The sequence below is a fragment of the Entelurus aequoreus genome, linkage group LG12 (assembly GCF_033978785.1).
Source record: "Entelurus aequoreus isolate RoL-2023_Sb linkage group LG12, RoL_Eaeq_v1.1, whole genome shotgun sequence".
Lineage (NCBI taxonomy): Eukaryota > Metazoa > Chordata > Actinopteri > Syngnathiformes > Syngnathidae > Entelurus > Entelurus aequoreus.
The window spans coordinates 14,903,833-14,916,851 of NC_084742.1; the positions used below are offsets into that span (position 1 = coordinate 14,903,833).

The following is a 13,019-nucleotide window of genomic DNA, read 5'->3' on the forward strand; positions in this document are numbered from 1 at the left end:
AGCTGCTAGCTCCTAGTGGCCTACAGCCAACCATGTTTACGTTTTGTAAAACTTGACAAAAATAGAAGAAAAGACCAACCTTGTGTGCTTATTGGAGGACATTTAAAAAAGTTAACTAGCTGTCCAGCTTTGCACAAGTAAACAGGCTGCAGGACTGCTTGTATCGGAGATTTTAGATGCAGGCCCATATCATCCGATACTTGTTTTTTTTTCCTATTAGAGCTGTGGTCGAACACAAACTTTGTTCTTGCTTTTTAGTCTACAGTGTGCATCTATAAAAATGATTTATTCTCATTTGTGTAAGGGTTAAAGCTGTGTATTCACTGTGTTTTGGGTTTTATTTTTGTTCCTATCCTATTGACAAGCTAATTGCTAGCATTACATTTTTATTCAGAACCTGTAAATCAGTACAGCTTTGTAGTTCAGATTCCTTATGTTGTCTGTATAGTGTTTTTTTATGCACTCAATGCATTGATGGCTGGAATGTTAATTTTTGTTGCAGGTATGTTGTACATTTCTATGGCTAATAATAACTCATCACCAGCCAATAGCAAACCAGTACTGACATTTTCATTACACTATGGTCCCTTTTAACTGTGTTTATTACAGTGCTGTCAAATCATTACATTTTTCATATTAATTACAGAGTAATAACTACATGGACAAGTATAAAATCGATTAGTAAACATCAATAATCGACAATCGATTTATTTATTGTGAAAAAAGTAATGCAGTCAGTTCTAAAATTTGACTGACTGCAGTGAGCCACCTCCCTGAGAGATCCGACCACCTCCTTTTTTTCAGGGCACTTATGTTCCAGTTTTGCGCACATTTCCATTAGGTAATTTAATAAATGTGGTGGGATTTTCTCATTACAAATGCACTGTTTTTAAAAGTTGCAAGTGACAAATGCTGATCTAGTGAAACGAAAATAAATGTAAAACTGCATGAATAAACAAATTAAAAATGGATCATGATTGATTGTTAATCGAATCATAGCTCCTGAATTGTAATCATAATCGAATCGTGAGGTGCCAAAAGATTCCCACCTCCAGTAATGACACTCATGATTTTTGATTACCATAATCACGATTAATCACAGAATGTAAAATACTTGCATCATATGCATTGACCTGATCACTGACGTGTAACAACCAGCGCCACCATTCAGGTAACCATTCGCGGATAGGATAAAGAAGCATGTGCGAACAAATAAAGTTGTGGTCAAAAGTTTACATACACTTGTAAAGAACATAATGTCATGGCTGTCTTGAGTTTCCAATAATTTCTACAACTCTTTTTTTTGTGATAGAGTTATTGGAGCACATACTTGTTGGTCACAAAAAACATTCATGAAGTTTGGTTCTTTCATGAAATTATGAGTCTACTGAAAATGTGGCCAAATCTGCAGGGTCAAAAGTATACATACAGCAATGTTAATATTTGGTTACATGTCCCCTGGCAAGTTTCACTGCAATAAGGCGCTTTTGGTAGCCATCCACAAGCTTCTGGTTGAACTTTTGACCACTGCTCTTGACAAAATTGGTGCTGTTCTGCAAAATGTGTTGGTTTTCTGACATGGACTTGTTTCTTCAGCATTGTCCACGCGTTTAAGTCAGGACTTTGGGAAGGCCATTCAAAAACCTTAGTTGTAGCCTGATTTAGCCATTCCTTTACCACTTTTGACGTGTGTTTGGGGTCATTGTCCTGTTGGAACACCCAACAGCGCTCAAGACCCAACCTCAGGGCTGATGATTTTAGGTTGTCCTGAAGAATTTGGAGGTAATCCTCCTTTTTCATTGTCCCATTTACTCTCTGTAAACCACCAGTTCCATTGGCAGCGAAACAGGCCCAGGGCATAATACTAACACCACCATGCTTGACAGTAGGGTTGGTGTTCCTGGGATTAAAGGCCTCACTTTTTCTCCTCCAAACATATTGCTTGGTATTGTGGCCAAACAGCTCAATTTGTGTTTCATCTGACCACAGAACTTTCCTGATGTCAGATGGAACAAAAAATGAGCTGTTTGGCCATAACAAAATATTAACATTGCTGTAGATATACTTTTGACCCAGCAGATTTGGTCACATTTTCAGTAGACCCATAATAAATTCATAAAAGAACCAACGTTTTTGTGACAAACAAGTATGTGCTCCAATCACTCTACCATAAAAAATAAGAGTTGTAGAAATTATTGGAAACTCAAGACAGCCATGACATTATGTTCTTTACAAGTGTATGTAAACTTTTGACCACGACTGTATATATTTTGTCATTAATCTGTGATTGTACATGATTATTGCAAAAATGTTTTGTTAATAATTGCATTAAATTTGACAGCCCTATTTTACTATAATGAGTGCTTGTGCATACCATTATTTGCATATTTTTATTATCTTTGTAGAAAACCACATGCTTCCTTTATCAATCTTACAGAAGACATTTAAACCCTAACGTTGGATCTGGAAATTCTGTTCTTTTTGCTGTCCTGACCAGACACCCTGAATTGATAGCTACCCTGGAATAATAAATAGTAAATAACTAATTAATAATGAATAACTGTAAGAGGAATACTATAGGTTTTATAATGTAAAAAATAGGCATTATTATGGCTTTTTATGGGTGTGTCCATTATGCGTGTTTAGCATAGCAGGGATCTACTCCAAATACTGCAATAAACCGTTGCTTTGTAACTACATATAAACAAGATGCTTTATTGCTATTTTCTCACTAAAACACTTTCCTCCCCTTTGTGTTGTCCCTCCTTCACCATCCCAACTTCCGCCGCCTCCCTTTTGAATTTGACCATCCTGCCACACGACATGTGTGCGCCCCCGGCGTGCCCGCCCTGCACCCCCCAAGCCTGGCGTGACATGCCTTGATTCTCCCTTTGGGAAAAAGATGGCACGGGTGTAGCCCGAGTCCTGAGTCACTGGTGCACCACAACATACACGTGTTCATGTGCGGATAATATCATCGTATGTAATGTGCGTAGCCATCGCACCCAAGCATGACATGCACCTGACTCATCACTTCATCTTTGACCCCCCACCCCCGCGCCATCCAGCAGAAAGTGCCATGTCTCTGCAATAGTCAAAAAACGTTCCTGAGCAGTAGCGGGTAATTTGGAACGAAGGGAATTTACCCCAAATAGAACAGAGCTTCCCCCCAGGATAGCGAGCGCAAACTGCTGTTACTGGGTCACGCTGGAGACACACAGCAATGACGATCCCTTGCTCCTCTCTCTGTGTGAAGCTTTCCCCGGGCAGAATTAGCAGAGTTTCTGCATGATGTGCTCAGACTTAGTCTTGTCATTTCGCGATGCCGCGCTTGTCACTGTTTTTTTTTTGGTATCTCCATCTCGGCTTTCAGAGTTGACGTCCTATCTAGCTGCTTTATAACACACACCTGCTGTCGCTCACTCATAGATTTTTCATTGATTTTGTCCTGACCTTGACAACAATTTTAGAGGTCCACTATAATGCAGAGGGGACTTTTTAAGGATGTTCTAACAATAATATCTGTTTCTACAGCCTGTAAACGTGGGACAAATAAATAATCTTACACAATTGTTTGCTGCACATTCAACAGAAGAGGTGCTAAAACACTTACTTTTGAGTTTAATAAAAGAAAAGTCTCCTCTCTTGTGAACAGTTTCCTTCTAACCCAGGGGTCGGCAACCCACGGCTCGAGAGCTGTCTTTAGCGCTTCATGGAGCTTTTACAAAAATGTATGGGATTAGAAAAAGATAAGGGAAAATATATTTTTTGTTTTAATAGGGTTTCTGAAAGAGGACAAGCATGACACAAACCTTCCTAATTGTTAGAAATCCCACTGTTTATATTAAACATTATTTACTGATGAGTATTTGGCGAGCGCCGTTTTGTCTTACCAATTTTGGCGGTAGTTGAACTTACCGCAGTTTGTTTACATGTACAACTTTTTTCAGAGGATGCCACAAAAAGATGTGTTTTATGCCGCTTCTTCTTTGTCTTATTTTGTCCACCAAACTTTTTACGCTGTGCGTGAAATTACAAACGTGAGCTTTGCTGATGTTATTGACTCGTGTGGAGTGCTACTCAGACATATTTGGTCTGTGCATGACTGCAAGCTAATCGATGCTAACATGCTATTTAGGCTAGCCGTAAGTACATATTGCATCATTATGCCTCGTTTGTAGGTACGTTTGAGCTAATTTAATTTCCTTTACTTACCGGTATGTCCTCTGTGTATTTATTCTATATTTGTATATCTCATGACACATAAGTATGTAATATTGGCTGCATTTCTGATGGTTGTGTGTGTGCCTTTATAGACCACAGCAGACGTTACCCAGCTTGCAAAGATTGTAATAAATCCAAAGGAAGAAGACAGCCTGCCGTTTCCTTTAACTTGGACACACATATCTATACCTTTGGCCATTCTAAGCCAGTCATTTTTAGGAGTTATCTCCCCCTCTGAGAAACCTCCATTTTACTCATGTTTTTCAACGTTGTAAAAATGTGTAGAATAAATATTAAAATTTCGACATTTCTGTCAATGAAAATTGGTGTCAGCCTGCGATACATAGTCATTTTGACAGTAGGCTATTATAGCTAATAGACACTTGCATCATGTGTTGCCTTCATTATAACACTTATGTTTTTGCCGCTCCAGACAGAATTTTTTTTTTTGTATTTTAAGTCCAATGTGGCTCTTTTAACATTTTGGGTTGCCTGAAGGTGAAGCGCCCCAACACTCTTTTTTTCTTTATCATTAAGAAAAACACTAAAACCTTTAAAAATTAAAACAAAAGATTAAAATAAAATTAAAAAAAATATGGGCCGAAGAAGAAACAATATCAAATGTTTCCTCTTTCTGCCAAGAAAGTATATTGTGTCTCTATTTTTTTAAATAAAATCTTGATTAATAGATTTTATTGTGTGTAAGTACTTTTTAAGCACATTCAATAATACCGCTATAATAATTAATACCCGTAATATGACATTTTTATACCGTTAAATTTCAATTCCCTACATTGCACCAACCATTCTTACTAAAAATGTCACATTACCACCAAAAATCGCAATGATTTAATTTTACACAACTAAAAAACGACTCCACTTTGTCTACTAAAACAGTCATGACTTAGCGATAATTGCAGGGATGTAAACCCCCTTTGAGAAAAAAGAGGTAAATTGAGGAAAAAAGGAATAACATTTCTATCAGCACAGTGCTGCCACGATCATGGATCATATTAAGCATATGCAGCACATTAATTTCAAAAACGCATTATGGCGTTTGCTTTGTTTTCAACATTACAGATTATTACTCACTGCAGATGTCATAAGAGCCAAAAAAACATAATAAAATATCACTTACTGTACAAGGTCTGCTGTCATTAGGATGCTGACTGCTAGAATGTTCATATATTCCCATTTAAACAAAGAATGACCCATAATCCTCGCAAAAAAGGGGGATGGAACCAAGCGTCTTGGTGTCGTTCTCGCCATTTTCTGGGTCTAAATTGACTGTCAAAGTGTACCAACATATCAAGGTGAGAGGCATGATTTATGACAAATGATAAATAAATAAATGGGTTATACTTGTATAGCGCTTTTCTACCTTCAAGGTACTCAAAGCGCTTTGACAGTATTTCCACATTCATCCATTCACACACACATTCACACACTGATGGCGGGAGCTGCCATGCAAGGCGCTAACCAGCAGCCATCAGGAGCAAGGGTGAAGTGTCTTGCCCAAGGACACAACGGACGTGACTAGGATGGTAGAGGGTGGGGATTGAACCCCAGTAACCAGCAACCCTCCGATTGCTGGCACGGCCACTCTACCAACTTCGCCACGCCGTCCCCTGACCTATAATAAACTTTCACAAGCACCAAGGCGAGGAAGCAGCTCATGGCGCCGCCAAAAATAGTTTGTCTGCGTTAGCGCTTATAATAACAATATCACTACTACTTGGCTAATATTCAAATCACGAAATGTAAAGTGAGTATTGTTAGCGGTTTTTGAATGGTTATTTATTGGGTTTTATGGGCGGAATGGAGGACCTCCCATTGGCTCCATCGTAAGCGGACATTGTCTTTCATAATGATTGTGAACGATAGGCAAAAGTCCAAAAAAGTGCAGTTCCCCTTTAAAGTTTTTATAAATAAATCGTGAAGTAATTTATGGTTCACCAATGAGATTAATTAGATTATCAATTTTTAAAAATAAGGTTCAAGATGTTTATCAAGATTCAATAGAACGTAAAAGTAAATTTTTGTTATTGTGTTTTTTAATTGTTTTTAATCATCATGGGACGGCGTCGCTTGGTTGTTAGAGCGGCCGTGCCAGCAACTTGAGGGTTACCGGTTCGATCCCCAGCTTCCACCATCCTAGTTACGTCTATTGTGTCCTTGAGCAAGACACTTCACCCTTGCTCCTGTAGGGTCGTGGTTAGGGCCTTGCATGGCAGCTCCCGCCATCAATGTGTGAATTTGTGTGTGAATGGGTAAATGTAGAAATAGTGTCAGAGCGCATTGAGTACCTTGAAGGTAGAAAAGCGCTATACAAGTATAACCCATTTATCAGTTACAGTATATGTATTTCATATTGTTTTTTTCATGTATAATTATCTACAAAATATGTTTGGTTTTCATATTTTTGGGTCTCTGGAACAAATACATTTAATTTACATTATTTCTCATGGGAGTTTTCTTTGCTTTTTGTACGATAATATTAAACTTGAAGGTTTGGTGACTTACATGTCGCTGCATACTTTGGTCCTGTGCAGCAGTGACACGCCAGCTCGCTCACCAACACAATGTCACAAAGTGTCCAGCTGACACACACACCTGCTGCGACCTCTCACTCAACCTGCCCCCCCGCGGGCCAGAATCAGCACTGCGGCTAACAAGCTTAGTCTAAAAAATGTTTGCGGCATGCCAGCTTTTTGAGAACACTGCTTCATTTTTCATGAGGCGTGTCAAGCGAATCAAGTTAGACGAGCTATCAGTAGAACACGTTTTGCAGCAAAGAGCTCTCAAAGCATCACTGCTCTGCACCGCTGCCATGGCGACAACAAACTGGAGGATTGCAGGCGAGCGCTTCTTGTGTTCAGAGTCGCTGCTAACAAACCCCAGCAGGACGCCAATGAACAACTTCTATTGAAAAATAGAAGTGTAGCCAACCACTAACGCGAGAACCCTGCAGCAAGCTAATGACAAAAATGCAGCAAAAATGTGACGTTCTTGCTTCTTAAACTCGTTCTAAAATGTTAATGATGTCGCTGTGTTATTCGTTGCATGGATGAATAAATGAAAGGATGGAGACCACAAAAGGAGGCAAACAAACACAAAGGTCAACAGTGCAGGTTAATAAAGTGATCACAGCTTGCACGTCTGAGGGTGCAAAGGATGCTGTGAGTGACAGTCCAGAAGAGGTGACTCCCAGGATGAATGGCAGCCATAACAAGAAAGGATAAATAACCCCACACTGTTGCTAGTATTATCACTACTTGCAGGAGACATCTTTATTTTTCCTGTCCTTTCTGGCTTTTTTATTGACGCACTGTTTTCAAGGTTGTCATGCGCGGTAACCAAGCAGCACGTTCTCATGTGTAGTCTCGGATTTTTCTCTCTATCTTAAGATGAGAGGAAGCAGTCTCGCTCGCTACACTGCTGCTAACTCTGGCCGTTTGCCAACATCGCTTTGTACATACAAGTGTTCTCACACAAAGCGCAGACAAAGTTAAAGCAATCATTTTTACACGGAATTACAAAGAAAATAGCAATTTTACCTCTCCTTCGATCCTGGGGGGCCGGATGCTAGACAGGTGTATAGTCTTGTGCTCTCCGGAGTTCAACTTGACCACCATGGCGTCGGCGTTGACCACCTGCATCACCTGCAAGAAGAATCAAAGGCCCCCTATTGAGCAACTTTTCAATGACTTCTGACAAACCGCTAGCTAAATGAGCTCAACCTGTGTACACGCCGAGAACCTCCCAAAGAGCAGCTATGTTGAAAAATATATATTTTTTAAAGGCTTCACGACACATTTCTAAAAAAAAGTCAGGTGATCTGCCAAGTATCTATCAGACAGCTGCAGACATGGGTAATGTGTGTTTGTTTGATCATTGTGCTTTTCTTCAGTCAAGCTGGACATAGCCATGCTAACATGGGGGACGGCATGGCTTGGTTGGTAGAGCGGCCGACCAGCAACTTGAGGGTTCCAGGTTCTATTCCCGCTTCCACCATTCTAGTCACTGCCGTTGTGTCCTTGGGCAAGTCACTTTACCCACCTGCTCCGTGTGCCACCCACACTGGGTTAAACATTGCTTAACTATGTAAAGCGCTTTGAGTCACTAGAGAAAATGCGCTATATAAATATAACTCACTTCACTTCACATTTATGTACTCCTGTCACATTGTTTTATGTCAGCGGTCTCAAACTCAAAACCCACAGGCCATTTGCAACCCGCTGGCCCATATTTTGTGGCCCTCTACTTAACACCATAATTATGTGTAATTGTGACCTGCTCGTTAATATATCATAAGAGACCAAGAAACACATTGGGCAACAGAAAGAGCAACTTTCTGTAAGCAAGCATAAGTGTCTCTAACCATTTCCTTTGGAACTCAAAAGTCTCAAAATAAATATATATTTTTTTACATGTTTAATGACTTAAGGCCTACCCTAACTCAGGGTCACTATAGCAGCTAGTATTGGTAGAATTTAGTCACATGATTAAAACCTAAATCTGTAGTGAACTTTTTCTCTAGCTCTCATCGATGGCGGACGCCAAAGCCTTCGTACTACCCTCTGCTTAGTCTCTCCTGCTTGCTTCTTTGTCTTGTTGTTAAGGGCTACATAAATAACATTTGATTGATTGATAATATCCCTCATCAGCACTTCTGTTCTGTTTTTGTCGCACTAAATCAGCCACTTACAATGTACTAATGAACGTTTATATACGTATATTAACGTTACTGTAGCGTAAACTACATTTATCACTTATTTTATACGTTCTACATTGCTAGCAATAGAGTGTGTTTCTTCTCCATCCTCTGTGTTTGAAAGTTACAGAAAAAGTGCATATATTCCTATACGTCGTTTATATTCAGACTAAGCAAACACAAAAAATAGCTTTCGTGGATGTGGCCATCTTGATTTCCGTCCTCGTAACTGGAACGCTCCCAACTTTCTCTCTGGCACTCATCGAGGGTGGACGCTCCCCTTCCCTCTCCCTTATCTCTCCTGCTTGCTTCTTTGTCTTGTCTTAACTTTCTTGTTGCCTCTTTTTGCACTGCTCTCCAAATCTAAACATTGGAACTATTTAACTGGCCTCAACAAAACTGACAAGATCTTGGGTTTGGGGGAACCTGTTTGTCATGACGGAGCGGTTGTTGCTGGACACGCGACGGACTCTTGGGAGAAGAAGGAGTGCCGCGTGCCTGGCGACCCTTTTCTGTCGAAGACGTGAAGATATCTGCAGTACCTATTCGGAATTATGACAACAGGACATCTGCTGATTGGAGTAAGCGTTGTTCTGGTTTGTCCACAAATTGGAAGTTGCTGGCAGTCTTCGAAGTACCCCAAAGCTGCCACAAATGATTGGAGGATGCGGAAAGAACTGTGGACACTCTTGTGATTTGGATAACATCGGACTGTCTGCCTCGCAGGATTTTTGAGGACCAGTCATAGACAATTTAGAGTGAAAAGCAAATTTTTATTTTCACTCGCATACAAAACATTCTAACTTGGATTGTTTCCCTGGCTTCGAGACTCTCCTGAAGGACAGTGCAGCGAAGACACAACAAACTCCCTTCTTGTCTCTCATGGACACACACCTGTTGTTGTTGACTTTGGACTTATCGGCTGCACAAGATCAAGGCCGCGGGAGAGAGACACACGGTAGGCTTACACACAAAAAATATGCATCCACAAAAATATACGCCACCCCCCAAACCCAACGCCCTCGACGCAAATCCCATAGGGGTGATGGAAGGATGGTAAGCGCAGAGCGCTGCGGCCTACCACCATTACCCCGCAGTGCCTTCCCTCTGTTGCTAGATATCTCGAGATGTACGTTGTAATATGTATATGTGCTTTGCTATGGAGGTTTTTTTCCCACTCCAGACTGGGCCCCCTTAGGAGCTCAGTCTAGAATGTATATTTTTTTACTCATCCTTCCCCAGCGTTTTACCTTTTTCCCCATCTTTTACGGGGCGCCTTATAGCGACCCATCAGCGTTCCTGTTCTGTGACCCTGTACACTGTTTGTCTAATCTTGAACGGGTTTGTGCTGAAAACAAAGTTTCGTTGTGCTTGTGCAATGACAATAAAGACCTATCTATCTAACTCAGCTTTGATATCATTCCAAGCTCCAACTTACAAATTCCAAGGTAAATGGAACGCAGCATTACTCTGGGATCAACTTTTTTTTTTTTAATCATCCTCCCCCCATGTTCACATTTTCTTACTGTTTTTACGGGCCACCGCCCTTGTGGCGATCCATCCGTGTTCCTGTTCTGTCTACCTAGTACAATGTATGTCTGATCTTGAACGGGTTTGTACTGAAAATGTTATTTCACTGTACTTTTTAAGTGCAATGACAGTAAAGAGCTATTTTATTCCAATATTTTGAGCAAACCATTCTCACACAGACTCAACCTCCAGCGGCCCCCAGGTAAATTGAGTTTGCAATCGCAGCATTATTAGCCTACTGGATTGGTTCAGATATCAATAAGGGGCCATGGCTCGTCACTCCAGCGTCTGGGAAGCCGCCTGGAGACTTACAACTTGGAAGTTGAGCGCTGATTGCAATGTACAGAAGCTAGCTCATTTGCAAAGCTAGCCTCTACTCAATTATACCACAAATGTTGTACTTTTTTGCGAGCAGGTCAGATATGTTGGTCAAAAATATCATTATCTGACTAAGGCGCTAAATTAACATAACACGCCACGCGGGACCCCCGCCTAGAGACCAAATAACTTGAGTCACAAGTCTAGCGGGGAAATTATGCAAATCTTCCCCCGAGATGAAAAGTCATCATTTAAAGTCATGAATACAAATGAAGTGAGAGGGTAAAAAAAATTGAGAGGCAGTCTAAAAAAGAAAAAAAAAGTGTGTGGCGCTCCTGTACTGAAAAGACAGATTGGGGTTACCACCGTGTGGAGTGGAGATGGAGAGGAGGAGGTGCCCAAACAGAAATGCTTTTAAGTAGGCCACACATATGTTTATGGACATCAAAGCTAAATGAACCACTGCAACACAGGGTGTCCTAGTGTTTTCATATTTGTGGCGCCCCCTATGGGTTGTGCTTAAAATGCTTCAAACGACATGCGAGCATGCAAGTAATACAGATATCCTCATGTTTTATAATCCATCCATGCAGTTTCTACCGCTTTTACCCCTCGGACTCACGGGGGTGCTGGAGCCTATCCCAGCCACATTTGGGCGGAAGGCAGCGTACACCCGGGACAAGTTTCCACCTCATCACAGGGCCAACACAGATAGACAGTGCACCTGCAAACACGTGTTGCTTGATGGCGGCCATGTTTTTCAACCAATCTTGCGCAAATTTCCTGTGTATCACAGTCATCTCTTTAAAAAGACAGTGCTTTTGTTTTGTGGAGTGCATTGGGCTGGGTTAGAGTTTTCAAGTCTATTTACTTATGGGGTTTAATAACAGCACCTCCATGTGGTGTATTTGTCAGGAAAACAATAGCACAGCCAATACAGTTGGGCTTAATGTTTTTGCATGCAGCAGTTCAACAGCCATTCTTTTTTAACATAAGCAGGATTTCCCCGACATTATTTGTGGTGGTCCAACACAGTCACTTTTTGACCACCGCAGAAGGATTTGGCACTGTCATTTTTTTAAATTAAAGTTTGACACTACCTGCTCACCCTCACTCAATCACATTATATAATTAGGGGTGCATGATAAATATCAGATAAATATTTTTCAAGCGGATATGAGGAATTATGACATCATCCAGATAAATCTTAGAAGATTAAAAAAGAGCTCAGATGAAGAAGAAAAAAAATGCTCCAATAAGGCAAGATTACCTGTACTGTGCTATAAGTGAGTTAGGGTGAGCAAATCAAGCGCTGCTTTTCTCTTCCCTTTGCTTTGCTGCAAAAAGGCCTGTCGTAAAATTCCCCTTGTTCACCCCCTGGGAGGTGAGGGGAGCAGAGAGCAGCAGCGGTGGCCACACGCAGAAATCATTTTGCTGATTTAACCCCCATTCCAACCCTTGATGCTAAGTGCCAAGCAGGGAGGTAATGGGTCCCATTTTTATAGTCTTTGGTATGACTTGGCCGGGGGTTTGAACCTACCGATCTCAGGGCGGACACTCTAACCACTAGGCCACTGATGTCTGTTCTGTTGTTAAATAAGGGTAAAAAAACATGAGATAATGTCACACTTCTTATGACAAGAACCAAAAAGCTCAATTTGACCTGTCTGCGCACTAACACTGAGTTTTGTGTCACAGCAAATTGTGCAAATCACAATCACCCAACCCAAATACACGATTGAGTAACCACTGGGACGAGTGGTAGACACAAGGTAGAGGGTTTGAAGTGTAATGACACATCCTCCTACACACTGTTGCACCGGGGTAATAAGGTCATTGTGTGGCCTGCACAAGTAAATAATCCTTTATCATCAGCTAATTATCAAAGAGGGGGAGGGGATGCCAAAATGCAAATTGACTATGATGACGCAAAATGGTGGCCGAGACAACAGCGGGTGAAAGTCTTTGCAAAGTGTCCGCCATCAGAGACAAATATGTATCCAGCATGACTCACTGTCTCTGCTGAAGACTCCAAGAGGTGGCGCTCTACTGCCACCCTCAGTCTACCGCCTGTATGACATCTGCAGCAGTTCACAGTGCAGGACTGCGATGACTTGTCACCCAAAAGTACTTGAATAAGACTGCTCGCAAATCTGAGTCACACGTAGAAGGAGTCATCTTCCTCCTCTTGACTTTAAAACTGGGCCATGGACCAATTGACCCCGCTTTCATC

General features: G+C 41.1%; 1 protein-coding gene across 1 annotated transcript in view; it reads right to left on the minus strand.

Annotated features, from left to right (window-relative positions):
- snd1 (staphylococcal nuclease and tudor domain containing 1) overlaps positions 1-13,019 on the minus strand; it is a 293,111-nt gene that overhangs the window by 249,837 nt on the left and 30,255 nt on the right. The window contains exon 10 of the mRNA XM_062064859.1: positions 7,782-7,886. Within this exon, the coding sequence (XP_061920843.1) occupies positions 7,782-7,886 (105 nt within the window). The remainder of the gene's footprint in view (positions 1-7,781; positions 7,887-13,019) is intronic.